The 22,765-nt window shown below is 44.3% G+C and overlaps 1 protein-coding gene across 1 annotated transcript in view; it reads left to right on the forward strand.

Annotated features, from left to right (window-relative positions):
• The window catches only part of adgrv1 (adhesion G protein-coupled receptor V1), a 735,500-nt gene that overhangs the window by 561,759 nt on the left and 150,976 nt on the right, over positions 1–22,765 (forward strand). The window contains exons 81-82 of the mRNA XM_078557559.1: positions 493–609; positions 17,966–18,144. Of these exons, the coding sequence (XP_078413685.1) occupies positions 493–609; positions 17,966–18,144 (296 nt within the window). The remainder of the gene's footprint in view (positions 1–492; positions 610–17,965; positions 18,145–22,765) is intronic.

Here is a 22,765-nt window from a genome sequence, read left to right on the forward strand (position 1 = left end):
AATCCATAAGTTGCTGTCAGTGATTCTCCAAAGGGCGCACTGTTGAAGTCACCATCGGCAATCAATTAGAAATCACTGAACTGATGAGAGTTTCCGCTTTTATGCTAATGGTCTCACTGTAAAAATGCCTGAAAAAGTTACACTTTGTTGAATGAGGTGTCACTTAATGGTGTAATAACTTCATAATTACTTCTGAGAAACCTCTCTAGCCAGAAAAACTAATTTTATATTTGTTTTGTATCAAATCAACCCATGATGATAAAAACTCCTCATTTTAAAAATATATATTTTTAAAACTTTTCTTATGATATTTCAGCTTCTACCCTTAATGCCATGTGTATGTTCCAATCATTTATTTCACTCCCTGTAAAATATATTTAAAAGTGAAGGATAATCAGTGCATTTTACTTCCTGGTCTGCTGTCTATGAAAATACTTTAATATAATTGGCTGTTAACCAACTTACATTCTTTAAAACCTTTTAATATTTCAGATCTCATTTTTGATATCCATTTATCTAAGTCGAGAACTCTCAGATGAAAGTTGTTCTGCCCTTGGACTGGTAATGCATTACCTCTACCTGTGCCAGTTCAGCTGGATGCTTATTCAGGTCAGTGCAAAAAACCTCTTATCCTAAGCCTTAAGGAAGTTGGCCAGGTTTCCTCATTTCCTAAAAAAGAGTAAAGCTAATGAAAGAAATGCATTGAACAGGATTGTAAGGAATATACTCCAACAGTCTGAGGAGCTTACCCATGTAGTTATTTATGTAATAACTACTTGTACTTTTCTATACACAAGAATGGAGACAGAAACACTGAAACATGGATCCTTTACAATTTGTTCTAAATTTACCTGTCTGTATAAAGGTCTTGCATCTAGCACACATCTCTCACGCTTTAAGTGTCAAAAATAGAAAAGTAAGTATCATTTCTGCTATTTTTTTCTGACTTTAATGGCCTGGCAAAGGCAGGAAATGGGAAATTATGACCAGCTGACAACCTACAGATGCTTGCAATTGACCTGCAGTAGGCTTCAGTATTCCACTTAGTAGTCTTTGTGTACACTTTCTCAGAGGGATATCTGAGCAGTGGGCTTAAAGGGAACCACCTGGATAAACACAGCCCCATCTGAGCCACTAAACATCATGAGAATTCTGCCAACTCACCCCATACCAACCCTCCCCACAAGTAGCTTTGGTCATAGAAACAAATGATGAAAATGCCAAAGTTATTGCGGGAGTAGGTAAACCTCCGTTACCGTGACCATGCTTTAAATTGCAGATTGTCTGTGAATAACATCAAAGGAGATCTGCGAGTTTAATTATCTTGGAGGCATGGATGGGAGATCACCAGAAGGACCAGTTATTAGGCTGGCTCCTGGACACATGGTTGATCTTAGCTTTGTATGATAGTATAAAACAGCAGAGGGTGGGCATAAACAGGGCTTTTTCAAATAGGCAGGCAGTGAATAGTGGATGCTGCAAGGATCAGTGCTGGGGCCTCAGCTGTTTACAATCTGTATTAATGACTTAGATGAAGAGACAGAGAGTAATGTATCAAAGTTTGCTGATGATACCAAACTAGATGGAAAAGTAAAGTGTGGGGAGGACACAGAGGTTGCAAAGAGATATAGAAAGGTTAAGCGAGTGGGCAACAATGGCAAATGGAATATAATGTACGGAAGTGTGAAGTTGGTTATTCACTTTGATGGTAAAAAATAGAAAAGCAGAATTTTTTTAAAAGGTGTGAAACTTGTAAGTGTTGATGTTCAAACAGACTTGGGTGTGCTCATACAAGGAACACAAAGTTAGTATGCAGGTGCAGCAAGCAATTGGGAAGGCAAATGGCATGTTAGCCTTTATTGCAAGGGGATTGGAGTATGAGAATAAAGAAGTCGAGCTACAATTGTACAGGGTTTTGGTGAGACCACATCTGAAGTACTGTGTGTAGTTTTGGTCTCCACATATAAAAAAGGATGTACTTGCATTGGGCGATATGGCAAAGGCTCACTAAATTGGTCCCTGGGATGAGGGGGTTGCCCTATGATGAAAGGCTGGGTAAATTGGGCTTATATTCTCTGGAGTCTAGAAGAATGAGAGGCAATCTCATTGAAACATACAAAATTCTGAAGGGGCGTGAGATGGTAGACGCTGAAAGATCGTTTCTGCTGGTTGGGGAATCTAAAACATGGGGGCACAGTCTCAGGAGGGCCGATCGTTTAGGATTGAGATGAGGGGAAATTACTTCACTCAAAGGATCATGAATCTTTGGAATTCTCTAACCCAGAGGTTTGTGGATCCATCGTTAAATACATTTAAGGCTGAGATAAACAGATTTTTGGTCTCTTGGAGTTAAGGGATATGGGTGGAAAAATGGAGTTGAAACCCAAGATCGGCCATGATGGTATTGTATGGCAGAGCAGGCTTGATGGGCTAGGTCTATTCCTGCTCCTATTTCTTGTATTCTTGTGACAACAATTCTGCTCTCCTAATTGAGGCCAATTAAAGTGGGATAAAAGCTCATTAAGAGCTTGTTGGGGGAGGTGGAATTTTGAAGGGGGTGCATGGGTTTCAGGAGGCGTCTGGTGCAGATGAGCTGAAAGGTGGTGGGTACAGAGTGTAGAGCTGCCCCAATGTCATCACCCTGGCTCCATAAGAGGGTCAGTAGTGCAAAGGGGAACTTGACATTTGGCAAAGAAGTGACCTTGGCACACTCAGGTGATGGAGGGAATGGACACACAGCACTCGGGCATTAAACAGGGTCGTCAGCCCCCTGGCAATGTGGGGGGCAAAGGAACAGGAAGCAAAGCTGCCAATCATTATAGGATGGCGCTTCACAAGCAGCTGCACACCACTGCATCTTACAGGTTACTCATGCCCTCTTTGCCAGAACAGGACAGTACATTAATTGCACGACTGGTACAGCCTCACAGGGACAGAAGGAAGTAGGTTTCACCGCCATTGCAGGATTCCCCCATGTGCAGGGCACCATCAGTTGCACCCGTGTGGCCATCGAGGAACCCAGAGACTGGCCAGTGAGATTAGTGAACAGGAAGAGCTTCCACTCCCTCAACGTGCAACTGTTCTGCGATCATAAGAGCTGCCTCCATGTTTGCACTCACTTTCCTGGCAGTCGCTATGACTCCTTCATCCTCTACCAATCACTGTTTGCCTGACACCATCATTCAAAACCCCAAAGTGCATGCATGGATTCTAGGGGACAACTGATAACCCTTGGAGAGATGGCTACTTGCCTCTCTATGGGAGCCCCAGACAAAGGCATAGAGATAATACAACCACTGCTACTTGCAATTATTGAACAGGTCATTAGGATTCGGAAGATGCAATTCAAGTGCCTCGAGCAGACAGATGGTGGTCTCCACTACCCTCTTGCAAGGAGCTCGGGCAGTGTTGTGGTCTGCTGTGTTCTCCATAACATGGATCTCCAGAGAGGTGTGGGCCTTGAGGACAGTGAGGACCTGGGGGAGGAGCAAGAGGTGAGAGAGGAGGAGGAGGAAGAGGAGACATAGAGAGATGACGCTGAACAGAGGTGCCCCTGCGCGTGCCTCAGGGCACGAATGGTTCATGAGGATGCCATGAATGTCAGGGTTCTCCTGATTCAGGAATGTTTCAACGGAGCCCCCCTCACCCAATTTGAAGGAGTCTGAGATACCTGTGCTAACACATGCATGGAAGACGAAGCCCGAAACACTTAATTATTTACCACCACTGAAGGGAGCACATCTGCGCAAAGGCTTTGCTCTCACCATGGAGGATCCTGTTATCTTCCACCACTTCAGACCACTTTTCAATATCACGGCAGTAATAAAACCTAAGCATATGGCTTAAAGTGTCATAATTTATACAGTCCAAATAGAAAAAAGCAGCAGACAGGGACAGTAAGAGCACACCCCATTGAACCACTTAGTGTTCTTCCCGATGTTGTGGCCTCCTCTTGCCACTCACCAGAAAGAAGACATCCCACTTCTGCCTCATGGCTTCCAACATGAGATCCAAGTCGGTATCAATGCAGCAAAGGGCTACACTGACTCAGCCTCTGCCTCTGGCTCTCTTAACTCATCTCATCTCTGATGCTGTGGAAGGTTTTGGCACAAATCATAGATCTCTGCATTAGGGCAACCAGCAGTCTCAGTGATGGTTGCCTTGGGGAGTCTAAATCAGTTCTCAACTTCATCTGACCCTTCTCTGTTGCCACCTCCTCTGTCTCTATTTTTCCCATCAGTTGCCCACCAGAGGGACAAAAATCCAACTCCAGGAGTCAATGTAGGTCAGAAAGGATGGAGTGATGGGTCAAAAGGATGACCTGACAGGATATAGACAGAATAAATGTAAATGCGCTGTAGTTTGTTTTTGGAGGGTAGAGGACGGACGGCAGGCTCGGAAATCATTGAAATAAACGAGTCTGAGCCGACAAGGACATGGGGGAACATTTCAGGAGCAGGTGAGCTATGGCACTGGTGGATATGGGTGATATTACGGAGGTAGAAGCTGGCAGTCTTTGTGATGGAGGGGACATGGCTGAGCAGGATTCTGAGCTTGTATGCAACTTGGTTTGGCCTGAAACAGTGACTGGGAAGGGGGTATGGGGGTCAGTGGCTGGGGATATGTAGTTTGTGGCAGGGGTGGATGACAATAACTTTGATCTTTAACTGGAGGAAATTACAACTCCTCTAAGATAATTAGTTATTTTGCTCCCATTAGACTGAATATTAAACTGAATTTGAAATTACTCTGCAGTCTAGTATTTAAGGGAATCATGTAATATCTTTTTACAAAAACATTAAAGAAACAGTAAGTTTGTAATTTTTTCTGTACCTTTCAATAAGCTGTTGTGTACTGCTCCAAGCCAGTTGCTCAATTATCAAAATTCTGTTTAAATATAAATATTCAAAAGATGATTGAAAACAAACAGAAAACGCCATGTTCCTAATGAATTCTGAATTATTTTGTTAACTCAGGCTTGAAATTTTGGTCAGATGTCTGCAATCTGAAATCCCTCCAAACATTGAGCCCAACCATAGCAGAGAATGTCTGTAAATTAGAGCGTTGAAATCATCTGTCGCTTCACCATCCAGAGAGGATTTTCTTCCGTCAACCCCTGCTATAACTGATGCTGACTGCTCCTTCACTGCCCATGGGAGGTGTGGGCAGGCAGTGGGGGTGCGGGTGGTGCAGGGTGTGGATACCTGGTAGATTTTCCTTGCATCCACCTGTGTCACTGTTGCTTCTTGCAGCATCCATGGGGAAAATGGCAGTAGACATGGTTAATGCTGGTAATAGCCCTGAGGGTGCTTCATTAGGGGTGTGGTATTGTAGCAGCCTCCCAGCTCTCACCATTCTGCCTCCTCTGCAAGACCTATAAGGTTGCAGCTCCTTCCAGCTTTAAGGCACTTCTGTCCCTTTAAACTGCCTCCAGGTCTTACAGTGCTTCAGCAATGGTCCTTCCAGCTACTGGTACTTCCAACAGGGCCAATGGCAGGTTTTTTATTCCTGGAATTGTTATTTCCAGATTCCCAGCAAAAGCCTACCTTGCATCAATAATAAACCTCACACCATGGAAATTATTTGGAGATAAGGAAAAATTGAGGAGGTGGCAGTAATAATATCCCACTGGAACTTGGCCCCAAAGAGGAATATCCCCATTATACTCTTGCACCTAGAAAAAGGCAGAAAGTAAATTCCTATCTAACCTTATCTGTGTGCTCACTTTTACATTGTTGAAGCCTATGGGCTAATTACACACTCCTGCACTCAGAGCAGGAAAGCTGCACTGAAGGGCAGTCTGGGTCTGAAATAGGATGGCATCACTCCAACCCAGATTCTCTGGCCTGTGCTCTCTGAAAGCAAAATTCCAAACTGGGAATATAGGGTCAGGGTTTAGATGTTTTATTTGAGCATGCTGAAACCAGTGAAGGCCTGGATTTTGACTTTGATTCTGACTCCCCTTGAATTTAGCTGTAATTAACCTAAAACTGAACAATACCACTTCCTGATTCCAGTGAAAACACACCAAGCATTGAGCTGTACTGGATCCAATCTTCCAGGTAGAACAAAAAGTGGAAAAAATGAGAGTGAGTGATGGTTGCCTTGGAGAGTCTAAATCTGCTCCTGACTTCATCTGACCCTTGATCTGATCTGTTGGGGAAGGTTTAAACTAGATTGGCCGGTGGATGGGAACCTGAGAGGAAATTCAGAGAGGAGAGGAGAAAAACTGGTAGTGGGAAGGAGAGAAGTATTAACTGATGAGGAGGATGCATCAGAGAGTAGTATCAAGGTAAATAGAATACTTGAGATTTTGATAGAACTAGAGAAGGCTAAATTAAGTCATTAAATGGAGCCAGGATTAATGTGCATGTATGTGAATGCATGGAGTATGGTTAACAAGATTGGTGAACTACAGTACAGGTTGACAAATAGAACTATGATATTATTGCAATAACAGAGACCTGGCTCAAATAAGGGCAGAACTGGGCATTAAATATTCCTGGGTACAAGGTATTTAGGAGAGACAGGAAAGGAAGAAAATGGGGGGAGTGGCAGTGTTGATTAAAGATGGTTTACAGTTCTGGAGAGAGAGGATGTTCCAGAGGGGTCAAGGACAGAATCTCTTTGGCTAAAGGTAAGGAGTGAAAAAGGTGCAAAACATTGATCAGTGTAGTATATAGACCACCAGCTGGTGGAAAGGATGTAGAGAAACAAATTTGCAAAGAAATTACAGAGATATGCAAGAATTATAAAACAATTGTAATGAGGGACTTCAGTTATGCAAATATAGGCTGGGATAGGAATAGCGCAAAGGGACAAGAAGGGCGAGAGTTCCTGGAGTGTGTTCAAAATAATTTTCTGCAGCATTGTGTTTCCAGTCCAATGAGAGGGCAGACACTGTTGGACCTGGTTCTGGGGAATGAGTTGGCCCAAGTGGAGCAAATAACAGTGGGAGAGCATTTAGGGGACAGTGACCATTGCATCATAAGGTTTAGGTTAGCCATGGAGAAGGACAAGGAGCAATCAAGAGCAAGGCTAATTAATCGGGGGAAAGCCAACTCCGATGGGCTGAAAATGCATCTGAGTCAATTGAGTTGGAATCAAATGTTGGCGGAAAAGATGGTGGCTGAACAATGGGCTACCTTCAAAGAGATAGTATTGCAAGCAATGTCAAGGTTCATTCCCTTGAAGGGGAAAGGTAGGACAAATAAATCTAGAACACCCTGGATGATGAGAGAAATAGAGGTGAAAGTGAAATGTAAGAAGTATGCATATGATGTCAGGTAGAAAATACAATGGAGAATCAGGCTGAATATAGAAGGACCAGAGAGGAAGTGAATAAACTAATCAGAAAAGCAAGGAGGGAGCATGAAAAGAGACTAGCAGCGAACATAAAAGGGAATCCCAAGATCTTCTATAAGCGTGTAAATAATAAAAGGGTGGTAAAAGAAAGGGTAGGGCCAATTAGGGATAAAAGAGGAGACTTGCATGTGGAGGCAGAAGTAGCAGAGGTATTAAACAAGTACTTTGCATCTGTCTTTACAAAGGAAGAGGATGTTACCCAAGCTGAGGTGAGGGAGGAGTTAACTGGTACACCCAAGGAATTTACAATTGAGAAGGAGGAGGTATTAGAAAGGATTTCTTTACTTAAAATTGATAAGGTACCAAGACAGATGAGATGCATCTGAGGATACTGAGGAAGGTGAAAGTGGTAATTTCAGAGGCACTGGTGATAATCTTCCAGACTTCCTTAGACACGGGGTGGTGCCGGAGGACTGGAGAACTATGAATGTTACACCCTCATTCAAAAAGGGGTGCAAGGATAATGCCAGCACTACAAACTTTAATTCAAGAATAGAGCCCCAGGGGAGACAGTTGCAAGCTATGTGGCAAGTTTGAAGCAATTAACAGAGCATTGTGAATTTGATACATCCTTAAACGCTATGCTTAAAGGTCGTTTAGTGTGCGGTGTGAATGAAGACACGACTCAGAGCGATTGTTATCTGAAACAAGTTTGGATTTAAGAAGGTGCTAGAGATTGCACTGGCAATGGAAAGTACAGTAAGAGATTCAAAAGCCATACAAGGCGCGCAAAATGGCACCATCCTCCACATCGGGTGGGAAGCACCAGCCAAAAAGGGCGCAGAAATGCAAGACTCTGCGGAGAGGCGGGAAACTATCCCTGCTAACAGGAAAAAGAAAAAATGACTTAGCAGTGAAAACAAGGAGTAATATCAATAGAGGTGGAAACAAACAGTCTTTTCACAATTGGCACTTTATAAAAATAAAATGTTTTTATTGTATAAAAACGGACACATAATGAGACACTGTAAGGAAAGAGTCAAGCAAACTTTTAAACAAAAGAAAAACAACCAGTGAGATCTACAATGTAGAAGAGCCTGAAGCAACAAATTCAGATATTTATTTGTTGTATAACTTGAAGGTTGGAAAAACAGAACCAATCTATGTAACAGTGAAAGTGAGTGGTAGGCCAGCTCAAATGGAAGTAGCCACGGGAACTTCTACTACAGTAATTGGGGAACATACCTTCAAATATCTGAGTAATGGTGAACATCAATTAAATTTAGAAGAAACAACTTCCCAATTAAAAACATACATGGGTGAAGACAACCAAGCCAAAGGCATAAGTAGAGTAACTTTCATTATGGGAGCCAATCGATAAAGCTACCCCTGATGGTAGTAGCAGGCAAGGGGCCAAGCCTCCTAGGACGAAACTGGCTAAAGGAGATTAAGTTGGAATAGGCTGAAATTTTCCAGTTAAGAGCAAGTGGGCTACCAGAGCTACTACAAAAGTATGCCACAGTCTTCAAGGATGGCCTTGGGAAAATCCAGTGGCTGCAGGCAAAAATTCATGTGGATCCAGAGTCAACCCCCCATTCATGAAAGCCAGACCAGTACATTATGCCTTGAGAGAAAAAGTCAACACTGAACTGGACAAACTAGAAAGGCTGAGCATTACACAACCTGTGCAGTTCTCAGAATGGGCAGCGCCCATAGTCCCCGTCCTTAAACCCGACCAGAGCATCCAAATTTGTGGAGACTACAAATTGATGGTTAATAAAGATGCTAAGCTAGAAAGACACCCCATACCAAACATCGAAAACCTGTATGCCAACAGCTGGTAGGTGAAACCACCTACACGAAGCTTGATATGGGTCATGCTTATCAACAATTAGAGTTAGATAATGCCTCCTGGGAATTTGTCACAATTAATACCCACAAAGGGTTGAACCAATACACTCGATTGCCTTTTGGCATCTCCTCAGCTTGCACCATCTTCCAGAGAACAATGGAAAGTTTACTGCAGGGACTGCCCCAGGTTTTAGTCTATTTAGGTGACAGGATTCATTGGAAAAGAGCACGTGGCAAACTAAGAAGAAGTCTTAAAACACTTCTTGCAGGCTGGAGTGCGTTTAAAAAAAAAGTGCACGTTCCAAGCGAGGATGGTAATCTATTTGGGTCACAGGGCCTCCACCCGGTTTAGGAGAAAGTGAGAGTCATAAGAGAGGCACCTGCGTCAAAGAACGCCTCAGAGCTCAAATTATTCCTAGGAATGATCAGTTATTATGGGCGGTTCTTACCAAAGTTGTCTGCAGAACTGGCACCCCTACATTATCTATTCAAAAAGATCTTGGGAGGTGCCCCAGAAAGAAGCTTTCAAGAAGGTCAAACAATTGTTGCACTCGTCCAACCCATTACTACATTACGAACAGAGAAAAGAATTGGTGTTGACTTATGGCACATTCCCCTACTGAGTGGGAGCAGTGCTCTCCCATTGGATGGACGATGGCACTGAACGGCCTATTGGTTACATATCAGAACGCTCACCAAAGCGGAAAAGGGATACTCGCAGATAGAAAAAGGCCTCTCAATCATCTTTGGTGTTAAGAAATTTCACCAGTACGTACACGGCCGCCATTTTACTATCGTTTCAGACCACAAGCCATTGCTCGGATTGTTCAGTGAAGACAGGGCTATACCACCCATACTTTGACAAGAATACAATGATGGGCTTTAATCCTGGTAGCATCAAGTATACGTTCATACATAGGCCTGGTAGTCAAATTGTAAATGCCGGTGCACTTAGTTGTTTACCTTTAAAAATAAAGGATGTGGAAGTCCCAGTTCCACAAGAACTTGTGTTATTGCTAAATTTCTTGGATTCATCGCCGGTATGCACATGACAGGTTAGTGACTGGACAAGTAGAGACCCAGTCTTATCACAAGTACGAGATCAACTGCTTCATGGTTGGTCACAACAGTCTGTACCTGATGAAATTAAACCGTACTTTAACAGAAGACATGAAATAACCAGCCAGGATGGCATTTTATTTTGGGGAGTATGGGTGATAGTTCCTCCAAAGGGAAGAGAGCCATTGCTAATTGAACTACATGGCTCACATCCAGGAATATCTCGGATGAAGACCATAGCTCACAGCTAACTATGGTGGCCTGGGATGGATGGTGAAATAAAGAGTTTAATGAAGAATTGTGTGCAATGTCAGCAATTGCAAAAGTTATCTTCAACAGCTCCATTACACCCTTTGGAGTGGCCAGGAAAACCCTGGGTGCAGTTACACATTGACCACGTGGGACCTTTCATGGAAACTGCATTTCTGCTCATTGTTGATGCCCACTCAAAATGGCTGGACATATATGAGGTGAATCACCAACATTTTCTGCTACAATTGAGAAATTATGTCAAAGTTTTGCCATTAATGGACTGCCAGAAGTAGATAACGGCACGGCATTTTCAGTGGTTTATCAGCCTCAACGGTATCACTCGTGAAAACTTCGCCGTACCACCCTTCCTCAAGTGAACTGGCCAAAAGGTTGGTTCAAACATTCAAAGCTGGCATGAAGAAATTAGCTGGAATTTCCTTAACAACCATTTTAGGACCACCCCTCACACAACAACACGTGTCACACCTGCGGAATTATCAATGAAACGCTGTCTCGGGACGAGATTGAGCTTAATAATTCCAAATTTAGGGAGGAAGGTGCATCTAAAGCCCAGTGGTCCTCTGGCATCAAGGGTGGCTCCTCAGGGTCCTGCATTTGTGGGCGAGCTGGTGATTCTAGGGGAGAACAACGACATGTTATTAGTTTAAGTCATCACACTGTCACTGTGCATGCCTGGTGAGACAATGGAGGTCTGCATCATGGTGCCATCGTCTTCCAATAATCAGTGGGGACTCCAGGTTTGAGGCTCCCATTAATGATGAAACTACACAAGAATGTTTGCACAATTCGACACTCTCACCTCTGTGCACAGCACTCTTACCTTTGTCAGAGACCCCTGTGTCTCCACAACCAGCTGACTGAGGTGGGTGGCAGCACTCCAGTTCCAAGGCATCCATCTTGTATTTCGTCAGAATGAGGAGGTTTAGGGGGCCTCCGCCTGTCTTAGTTCTCTTGTCGGTGTTATGGCTTCTCTTCCCCTGAAAGGACAGAGGAATATTGATTTGTCCACTCTCTACCTGCAGCCCCATTGCAGCCTGGCAAACCACCCCCCTCGGGAAACCTTGCAGGGCACATCTGAATCATGGCCCTCGACCCGCAAGGCACTCAGGCCAAGCAGCCGGGACTCACCCCTTTGACTGGCGCCAGTGTCAGTCACATTTGGCACTCAGACTCCAACACCCCTGGGCTCCACAGGTGGACGGCCAGCCCTTAACACTTCTCCACACTGATCCATGCCAACTCGGTACTCACCCTTGCCAAGCGCAGCAGATAATTAAATCTTTTGCGGCGCTGCACCTATGTGCACCACACAACATCGTGGCTGCTGACCTTGGCTGCCACCTCCTCCTGGGTTTTTTGGGTCAGGTGCCTCCTCCTGCCATTCCTGGGTACAAGGGTATCCCAACTGACACTGACCTCCTTCACAAGGACCACAAGACACTCGTCCGAGAAACAGGGGGCAGAGTGCCCACCTGACTTGCCCTCCTGCCTGATGTCTCCAGCCACTGGTGAGGCCATTGTTCGAATGTAATGGTTTCCTGAACAGACTCCAAAGATTTTCCCCTGGCAGCCTTCAGGGCGCTGCCTCTGCTGGATTTAAAGCGCCCATCGGGTTGCCTTTGGACCCAGCGCCCGACAGGCTCCTGTCCCACCTGGCCCTTCCCGACCATTGAGAAGACGCGTTTCACGCTGGCAGACCTTTATTGGCCATCCAGCGTGAAATTTGTGGCCGGAAGCGGATTCCACATCCGCTTCTGCTCCCGCTGATTTGGCGCACACGCCAAGTATGAAATTCAGGCCATATTAGTGGATTGGTGAATTGGGCAGACAAATGGTAGATGAAGTTCAATGCAGAGAAGTGTAAGGTGATTCATTTTGGCAGGAAGAATGTGGAGAGACAGTGTAAAATAAAGGGAGAAACTCTAAAAGAGGTACAGGAACAAAGGGACCTCGGTGTATATGTACATAAATCATTGAAGATGGCAGGACATGTTGAGGGAGCAGTTAATAAAGCATATGGTATCCTAGGTTTTATTAATAGGGACATTGAGTACAAGAGTAAGGAGGTCATGTTAAACTTATCTAAGATGCTAGTTAGGCCTCAACTGGAGTACTGCATCCAGTTCTGGGTGCCATACTTGAGTAAGGATGTGAAGGCATTGGAGAGATTACAGAGGAAATTCACAAGAATGATTCCAGGGATAAACAACTGTAGCTATGAGGATAGATTGGGGAGATAAGTTTCCTTGGAGAAAAGAAGGCTGAGAGGAGACTTGATGGTGGTATTCAAGATCCTGAGGCGTATGGACAGGGTAAATAATGAGAAACTGTTCCCACTCAAGGGAGCATCAAGAACTAGAGGGCACAGATTCAAAATAATGGACAAAAGGATGTGAGTAAATTTTTTTTTTACCCAGAGGTTGGTTGGAGTCTGGAACGAACTTCCTGAAAGGGTGATGGAGGCAGGTTCGATCGAGGTATTCAAAAGGGAATTGGATTCCTATCTGAAAAGAAAGAATGTGCATATGTTACAGGGATAAGGCAGGGGAGTGGGATTAGGTGGAGTGCTCTTTCAGAGAGCCAATGCAGACTCAATGGGCAGAATGGCCTCCTTCTGCACTGTAAAGATGTGATTCTCAGAGAGATGACATCTGCCTCTCTGCTTTGCAAATGTGTAATTTTTGTGTGCTGAAAATTAGCAAATCTGAGAGCAAGCAGCAAAAAGTCAGACTTGCCTGGTTCATTCCCACGTCTACCCCTACAGTTTGGTGTGGTTGTTTTTAGTTAAAATGGCACAGTCTTCATGAAAAAATTTACAAAAGCCATGTGTCACTCTGTCAAGCGCTACCATGCACCAATAACACAAGGACATATTTTAATTATATTTTCATCATGACATGCTATCTTCGTGAATAAATGCATAAAGATCAAAGAAATATTTTTTTCAAAGAGATATTGGGAGGATTTAGTCCCATTTAAAATAAAAAGTCGAGGGGTGGGAACATTTCCAGGTCTCAACATTACACTTCCTGTCAGGATGCCCGCCTTTCTGGAGGCGGCCAATTAAAAGGTCAGTTCCAGGTCTGCTGTGCGATTAAGGACACTGGGTGGATTTCGGAAGTTTCAGGGCTGCAGCCTTGGTAGAATGGCTTTCTTTAGAGGCAACCTCTGAAGAGGTTTGAATTTTTCTTTTAAATAAACTCTGGACACAGCTGCGAGGCCACCTCCGGAGAAAGAAACCCCCTACATAGGTTTGCTGGTGGCTGTAGCTATGACTTGCTGATCAATGCTGCTCCAATGAGGGGAAAGAACAGGATACCTAAAATTCTGGGATTCAATCCCATTTTAGAACGCATGGTCAGGATTTTCAGTTGTCGGTGTGGGCATCTGCTTTGAAAGTTGTGGTTCTGGACGGTGTGTCAGTGTCCCATCATCTCAGGGACATGCTGGAATTTTCAGACAGGCACAAGGGCAGAGGAGTAGTGGGTAGGGGTGAATCGCGAACTTGCTTGCCTCCAATTTACTGCTTGTTAAGCTCCTTGAGGAATTTGTTTATGGGCTGGGGAGGACCGGAAGGTGACTCTCAATTTGTAAATCACCAAACCCAAACAATCTGATGTATGTTATTGCACTGCTGTCGGATTCAATACGAGGAGCAATTAAGGGATTTTTCTTGTGATGAAAAGTTTTTGGCACTAAAAAATTTTGTCCTGGATTGGGCTCAGGACCTTTCAGTTGGTCATTAATTTGGCCACTTTTGTGCTAGGTCAGACTGCTGGCCCTCCAAGGTGCTGCCTGGCACGACAACGGCAGGCTCCATCATGGCTGCTGTCTGCTTTTGCTGCTCATGTTCTGCAGGCAGCTCCCACCTCCTGGTAACCCTCAGTAACATTAATTGGGTGAAAATCTTGTCTTCTGCCCAATTAGGGCATCTGCATTTGTAGATCGTGTTGCGTGAGCAATGCAGATACTGCATGGTGTCGGGACCCGGAAATTAACTGGGCGTTGGATTCCCATCCCTGGATTGAAAATCTAATCCTATATGTCTGTGCTATATAAGAATTAATCTTAAGAGTTTGTGTGTGTTTTATGTTGAAGAGTTCAAAATGATTGTATGGTATTGAATAATATAGCAGACATTGGATGTACACAGCAGGCTGGATTTAATGGAGGCAACGGGGCTCTCTGATGGGAGCCCCATCGAATTAATTGCCAATCAGGGACATAAATGGACAGCGACGTGCTTCCCCCAGAATCAAGGACCCTGGTGGTGGAAGTCTCACCCACCGAAAGATGCCGGCTAATCAGAGGCTGGCAGTTCTATTGAATGGAAATGCCACCGGGAAGGCAGTGACTGCTGCAGTACGACACCCACCTGAGGCCTAGTGCCACTGCTGGATCCCAGGCCACAGGTGAGTGATGGCAGAAGAGGGCGTCACGGGACAGGTGGATTGGCATCTAGGGCAGGGGTGGCGCTCAGAAGCCATCCATTCTTCCCGATGTCGGGTCCCTCAATCAGGCACTGAGTGCCTTTGAACGAGAGACCCCACCGTCTGCCAACCTCAGGAGCCTGCAAGCAACCCTGCTCAGGCTTGCTTCTCATGCTCCCTGCAGGATTAATGTCAGTGGCATTGGAGTGAGGCCCTTAAGTGGGCATTAATTTCCCACCTAAGGACCTCAATTGATGGCGGGGGGAGGGCCACCTACAGGCCTTCCTGCCGCAGACTTATTTGAGGTAGAGGCAGGAAGGCAGCCAGGTCCCCAGCCACCACCCTCTCACCTGATTAATTGCCCCCTGGCATCAAACTCATCACAGGGGAGTGCACTTAATTATGCCCAATGTTACAGCCAAAGCCCTGCAATAAATTGCCTGATCCATCATCCATCAGTCATTGAAGGAGCTCGTATCCTCAGAAGAGGGAACATTTTTTGAGATTTTTTGTCATTCTCACCAGTCCATAGTAATGAAATATAATTATATGGGTTACTCTCAATTTTATGTAATATGAGACAAATGGAAAGTTTGAAATATGTGAAAAAAATTACCAAATGTTCACAGGTTACAATCTTAGCAGCTGGAATGGGATCACATCATTGGTGGCCTTTAACACTGACTCCACTGGGGTCTGTGTGATCAGTGGGAGGGCACTACTACAGGCCCAGTGACCTCATGCACCATTTTCGTCAATTTTTGTTGCCTACCTAGGCTAAGGATGGTTGCCCAGGCCCCAGTCACAGTCCCATCAGTCCCATAAGCAAGAGAGCCATTCTACAAGGTAGAGGGTAGATGGTGGCTTAGTGGTAATATCACTGGACTAGTAATCCAGAGGCCCTGGATAATGCCCTGGGGACACGGGTTTAAAACCCACCACAGCAGCTGATGGAATTTAAATGCAATTAATAAACCTGGAATATAAAGCTAGTCTCAGTAATGGTGACCATGATAACTATCATCGATTGTTGTAAAAACACATCTGGTTCACCCATGTCTTTTAGGGAAGGAAATCTGCTATCTTTACCTGGTCTGGTCCACATGTGACTCCAGACTCACAACAATGTGGTTGACTCTTAACTACCCTCTGAAATGGCCTAGTGTACCATTCAAGGGAAATTAGGGATGGGCAACAAGTACTGGCCTTGTCAGCAATGTTAGTGCACCTCCACTCATATTGATGTCCACTGAAATGCTGGGTCATTGTCTAGCTTAGGAAGTGGGAACTTCCCATGTAAGGAATTCCACCCGAGGCCATCACTTGCATGGGTCAGACAAAAGTTTGACTCTTAAAAGGGCAATGAGGAAACTCCAAGAAATGTATCCAGTTCTCCTCCATTTTATTGGAGATTCTGCTCCAGTTACTGTGTAAATATCATCCAGATATTTAGGGTAACCATGCTTATATGATTATGTTTCAACATATTGGCCTGAATTTTCATCCTTGAGACAGGTAGCGGGAGTCAGGAAAATTCCCAGCTCAGCCCGCCCGCCTTGGGATAAAGTGCACTTAAAGCTGGGATCTTCATTGGCATTGCCAAGCTATGCCCCCACCCATCCACCATGGTCCGTATGCCAGGCCATGGTAGAAGGCAGAGCTTGACATAGGGGCCATGAGGCACCATGGCGGATGGGTGGGGGCATCATAGCTTGGTATCAGGAGGATGGCATGAGGAGGACCTTTTGAACTTAACTTTTTAAAGGTCTCATCATGCAGAGTAGGGTTCACGACTCCTCAGAAGAGCCATGAACCACAACTCTTTAAAAACCTGGTCTGACTCCATGAAAATTGGGGATGAGTAGGACATGCCTGTCTCTGCAATGGAGTCAGCCAGGAAAGGAGTGGTGGGTGCTGGCTTTTGACAGGAACCAGCCCACAGCCTTTAAATGGCACTCCTAAAAATCAGACAGCCTGGGGTTGGGAATTTCGGAATCGGGACCCACCCGCCATTTTTATAGAGCTCCCGAGTAATCCCGACTCAGCAAAAATCCATGCCAAACTTTTCGCATTGTCATTATGACAGAAGCACATGTCAATCATTAAATGATAAAAGTACAGTGAAAAATTAGAATTGTCAGGATCATTAGAAAACGCAAAAGCCGGAATGAAAGGATAACTTGATCATTTGCCCCTCGTTGCTTTCTTATGCACACATCAAAGGAATTGAAAATATCAACCCTGCAGCTAGAAAATATTTTCCGTAAAGTTGCTTGATTGGTATTCGTTGCTTGATGAACTTCAGAACATATGAAACAAAACATGGGCATTATTTTAAATGGTGCACATTTATTAGCATTGTGAAGTTTGAATTTGGATGCACTCCCCTGCCCTAGAGCAGAGCTGCACCATAACTCAGCCATTTTTGGCTATGTCATGCATCAGACTTTCTTGTTGCAATTATACATACTGTAAAGACTCACTTTTTATTTTAAATTAAAAACAAAATTCATGATATAAAGAATGCTGATACAGCAAGATCATTTTTTGTGCCAGTGGTACACCAGCAGTAAAGTGCAGATTTAATTTTTGGATATGAATATAATTGCCATTCTGGCCATTGTGGTGGAAGCCACTTTATGTAAAATATAGCACAGACTCGGAGATTGTAAACAAGCATATGCTTGCAATAGGTAGCATGTGTAATGGGTGGCGCAGTGGCTACCGCTGCTTGCCTCACAGCTTTCGGGACCCAGGTTCGATCCTGACCTTGGGTATCTGAGTGGAGTTTGTATGTTCTCACTGTGTCCATGTGGGTTTCCGCCAGGTGCTTCAGTTTCCTCCCACCACACAAAGATGTGCTACTGTTAAATTGCCCCTTAATGTGTGTGCATGCGATGGATTAGCATCCTGGGTGTATCCTGCCTGGTGGCCATTCCTGTCGGGATAAGCTCCGATTCCCTGTGACCCTGAATTGGATAAACCGGTTTTGGAAAAGTGATTGAGTAATTGTTGCACTTACTGAATATTCCTTTTCTTCCCTTTAGTCCATCAATTTCTGGCAAGTGCTTGTGATGAATGATGAACACACGGATCGGCGGTACCTACTGTTCTTCACTCTGAGTTGGGGTTTACCTGCCTTTGTTGTGGCCCTGCTTGTAATTATCCTGAGAGGTGCCTATCACTGGACCATGCAGGAAATCTATGGGACTGTACATGGTGATGTGTGAGTATTGCAAGTTACAAAAACATTATCAATCCTGTTGATGAATTGCAAGCCTGTATCATGTACCGATTATAAGGTATATTTGAAATTGTCAGGTTATGGGTCATCTTCATTTTCAGAAAGTTCAATGAGGGTGAACTGAACAAAAATAAGAAATATTCCCAGAGTATTTAAGATATGTCATAACTTTGCCTTTTCATATTCAAGCACTTCCTGTGGTACAAAAGAGCTCCCAGTTTAAGGCATAAATTAAATTCTGTTGTTGAATTTAAAGCTTTGCTCAGCCATGACTGTAACTTCCTGTAATAGGACAGGGTGGGGATGGGTTTTGTCAGTACTTTGCTGCTTCTAGAATTAGGCCAATAGTTATTTATACTAGTTGGTAAGTATTACCCACTTCCTGTTTGTACTTTAGCATGCATAGCTACGTCAGACCAACATCTTAATCTGCAAATTGGCCTGCTCCCCTCCCCCATAGCCTCATAAGCAAATAAGTTCAAAAACACACACACGCACATCCTCCGACAATCTTTTTACAGAAACTTTATAAATTACAGATCTGGTATGAGAACGTTTGGTTAAGAATATCCTCAGCACATCAATGCTTACCAAGAATTAAAAAATAACCAGCTTAAAGTCAAATTATTGTCATCAGAAACTCTTTTTAAAGTCAGACATTTTTTTAAAATTCTAGCTAACTTTAACATGAAATAAAACTGTCCATTCTTAATGGTTTCTTGAATACTTTGATTTAAACAACACATAATTAGTGGACTCTCTAAAGATGTTGGCCGGGGTTTTATGGCCCCACCATGGTGTGTCTCCCCCCAGCGAATGTGGTGAGCCATTTAAACCTTCATTCAGTTCGGGAGGACTGTAATATCCCGCCGGGCAGGAGGGGCCGTAAAATCCTGGCCGTTAACCTATTCTGGAGTACAGCTCTATAGATGCTAGCCCTCATCTGGTATAGTTCATCACTCATCCTTCAAGTTAGACAGAGTGGCCTAGAAATTAGGCCAATAGCACCCACGTTTCAGGTACTACCTGAACTCCTAAGTCCACAAAACACTACTCAATGTCATGGTCCTACGAGGCATCCTATATCTCAAAAATGGTGGGCAAGAAGTGTGCACGCACGTCTGACTGGAATATTGCCAACTGCCATCTCAGGTAAGGACAAAGAAAGGCACCTTTTACCCATGTCTGAACCAGGGAGTTGTGAGACTCTGCATATGCAAATAAGAGCCTTGAGGTCTCTGTTGAAACATTGACTTGCCCTGAGGCAACCGGCACCACCATTGACTCCCCAAGGCCCATATACCCTACAATGCCCACGGCTCTTGCATCCGCTACCTGGGAGGATTCATTCCACTGCACTATTCATCTGAGAATGAGGTCTGAGGTCCAATATCCACAGGTTCTTGAACCTTACCATTCATGCATAGGATAAATATATTGCATTGGGGGTAATTGGTCACTTCCAAATTAGAAGGACCTTTTTTGGAATGTTACTGGACTTTATATGTTGTCTTTATCTGATGTTCATATTTGAGTATTTTTCATTGGCAGTCAATAGATATTCAAGAAAGCAAGGAGACAGAAACCAGGGGCAGAATTCTCCCCCCATCGGTGGGGGAAGTTCAGGATCGGAGGCGGCCATTTTATGTGGGCGGGCCATTTAAGGCTAGAGCGCTATGCGGTCCCTGTATGGGCGGAGGGGGGCTGGATTCCCTCAGCCGAGAGTGCGCTCTTTCACACATGCGCGCGAAAGTGCGCACTCATCTCCCTGAGGCTAAGTGCTGCCTCAGGGAGATCGGCACCAAATTCAAAAATGTTAAAAATAAAATTTCCCTGACATGTCCCCTCATGTGACATTGTTGCATGAGTTGGGACATGTCCATCACTTTTAGTTAAACTTCTATTAAATTTTTGAAAACCTACATGAAACCTCATCCCACCCGTGGATGAGGTTTCATGCTTTCTCTGAAGCCCGCCAGGGCTCCCGGCCTGCCCAACCTTAAGGTCCCATCCCTCGTTCGCCAACCGGGAAATCCTGCCCCAGGAAACTTTAGGGTACTTTGCTTAATCTATCATTGGAAAGACGCTAGAATCCATTATAAGGATATAGTAGGAGGACTAATACAATCAGGCAGAGACAACATGGTTTTGTGAAAGGGCAGTTGGCAAGCTTCCAGTCGGACGTGTATGCACACTTCTTGCCCACTATTTTTGAGACATAGGACGCCTCATAGGACCATTAAAATGAGTTCCGTTTTGTGGACTAAGGAGGTCAGGTAGTACCTGAAAAGTGGGTGCTACATGACCCAATTTCTAGGAAGAATGAGTGATGAACCATACCAGGTGCTGGCGATCATCTATAGAGCTGTACTCCAGAATAAGTTAACATCTTTAGAGATTTGACAAATTTATCAGAGTTCTTTGAGGATGTAACTAGCAGGGTGGATAAAGGGGAACCAGTAGAAAGAGTGTATTCAGATTTCCAAAAGACATTCGGTAATGTATTACATAAAAAGTTATTGCGCAAGACAAGATGGTGTTGGGGTGATATATTAGCATGACTAGAAGGCTGGCTAACCGACAGGAAACAGAGAGTCGGGATAAATGAGTAATTTTCAGGTTGGCAAACTGTAACTAATGGAGTGCCACAGGGATCAGTGCTGGGGTCTCAACTATTTACAATCTATATTAATGACTTGGATAAAGGGACTAACTGTATTACACGGGAGAAACGTGTGATCACGTGGCAGGGGAGCTTTTCAATGGTGAAGCCCACTGTCAGCTGACAATGCAGCAGGTCTGGGCAACAGTCTCCTGGACAAACAGGGAGGCTCTTCATCACTGTCACAATTTTCCTGCCCAATTCCATTGCAATTAATATAAGACTTGAGAGCACAAAGGTGGCATGTAAATATTTCACATTACATTGGTTTCACTTCACGTGTATATCATCGTTATTTGAAGAGACTAGATTAATCAGAGAGCCTCATGGTTGGCACTCACTGATATTTACAGGAGAGTTAGGGACACTTCTTTATTGTGGAAAAAAACAATGTTGTGTTTTGTGTTCAGTCTTTATTGAATGTTCGTGTCAGTGTCCAGTGTTGTACTCGCCACTCTGTGGGATATGGCTGAGCTTGCAGCCTCAGCTGGCCCTCCCTCCTATGCATTGTAAAGGACATTTTCCAAGATCACTCTCAGCAGGGATAATTGGAATGTAGGTGAACTCAAAGCCCTGCAAGGGTGCCAATACCCTGAGAAGGACCCACATTTGGACATTGCCCTTTAAGCCCCTCATTTCCTTACCTTGACTGATTGTCCCCACCACCCCCCACCACATCCAGGATACCAGACACTTCCCACTTCACTCCTGCATGCCCCTGGCTCCACTCCACTCCCCCCTATCACACCTCTCACAACTGACTCTCCCTTGCCTCCATTCAAGCTGTCATTCTTCTGCTCCCCTCCCTTATCTCAGAGTTCCACAGGGAGAACCGCTGAGCTCAGACACGACTACACAAAGCCAACTATCACCTGCCATCTTTAAACGAACGTGATCCGGGTGCCACGAGATTCTCGTGCGCCGTGGACTTTATCATGAAGGTAGAATGTAATTACAAAATGTTTTAATATCATGAGTATTCATGGCATGCAAATGTAATACGAGTAGGAAACTGCCATGGGACGGTATGAGGCCTGAACTGCCAGAAATACACCGCTGAGTTAATCTCTAAATTTGAACCCGCTGTCGGGAAAGCAAAATTTCAGCTCCTGCCTAATTGAGTCACCATGCCCTCCATGTTTCAGAAATATTGTAAAGCACTTGGGCTATCCTGAATTTGAGAAAGGTGTAATATGAATGCAAATTCCTACCCTTTACCTTCTCTCTCAGGCTGAACCTGGTCGTACATTAACTGTGTTTATTGCCAAGTCTCCAAAAGGCACCTAATGTTCAACTTTTCTCTCTCCTTCGGGACATCTTATTACATTAAAGGTGTAACACAAATACTTGTTTTGGCTTCATCTTTTCAAGATTCAAACTCCACTGAGCCACAATCTAAAAATGCCTTAAAAAATAATTTAAGAATTTTCATACTCAGCACTGTGATGAAGCTAAACTAACGCATACAACTGGACTACCAATGCTCCGGAAAGCCCAAGAGATGAATGAGTGTAGCTGTCAACTCCCAGCAAACTGGTCTTGTGCAGCTGGCAGCAACAAGATAAACTTGCCAGATTCACTAAGGCCAGCAGCGAGGAAAAATAAGGAAAAATGTGTCTCCCTGGCTGCTGGCCTTTGTGAACCCTGCAAGTTTACTTTCTTATTACCACCACAACACCAACATCCTTGGAATTAACAGCATGAGTATAACATAAAAGCAGTTTGTATATATTTTTACGACCCACCCCCAGGTGAGGTTCCCCAAAGTTGTTGATCCAGGCGAGACCCCTCAAATTGTCACCACCTGGCTGGGACACCCCGCCACAAATTGTTATGGCCCAGGTGAGGAGGGATGAACTGGCTCCCTCTCTTTATTCAACACATCCCCCTCTGTTGGTCGCAACAAGATTTAATCTAAAAAGGATCCCTTTCACGGATACC

This window comes from Cetorhinus maximus, chromosome 2, assembly GCF_964194155.1.
Source record: "Cetorhinus maximus chromosome 2, sCetMax3.hap1.1, whole genome shotgun sequence".
In the NCBI taxonomy this organism is placed as follows: Eukaryota; Metazoa; Chordata; class Chondrichthyes; order Lamniformes; family Cetorhinidae; genus Cetorhinus; species Cetorhinus maximus.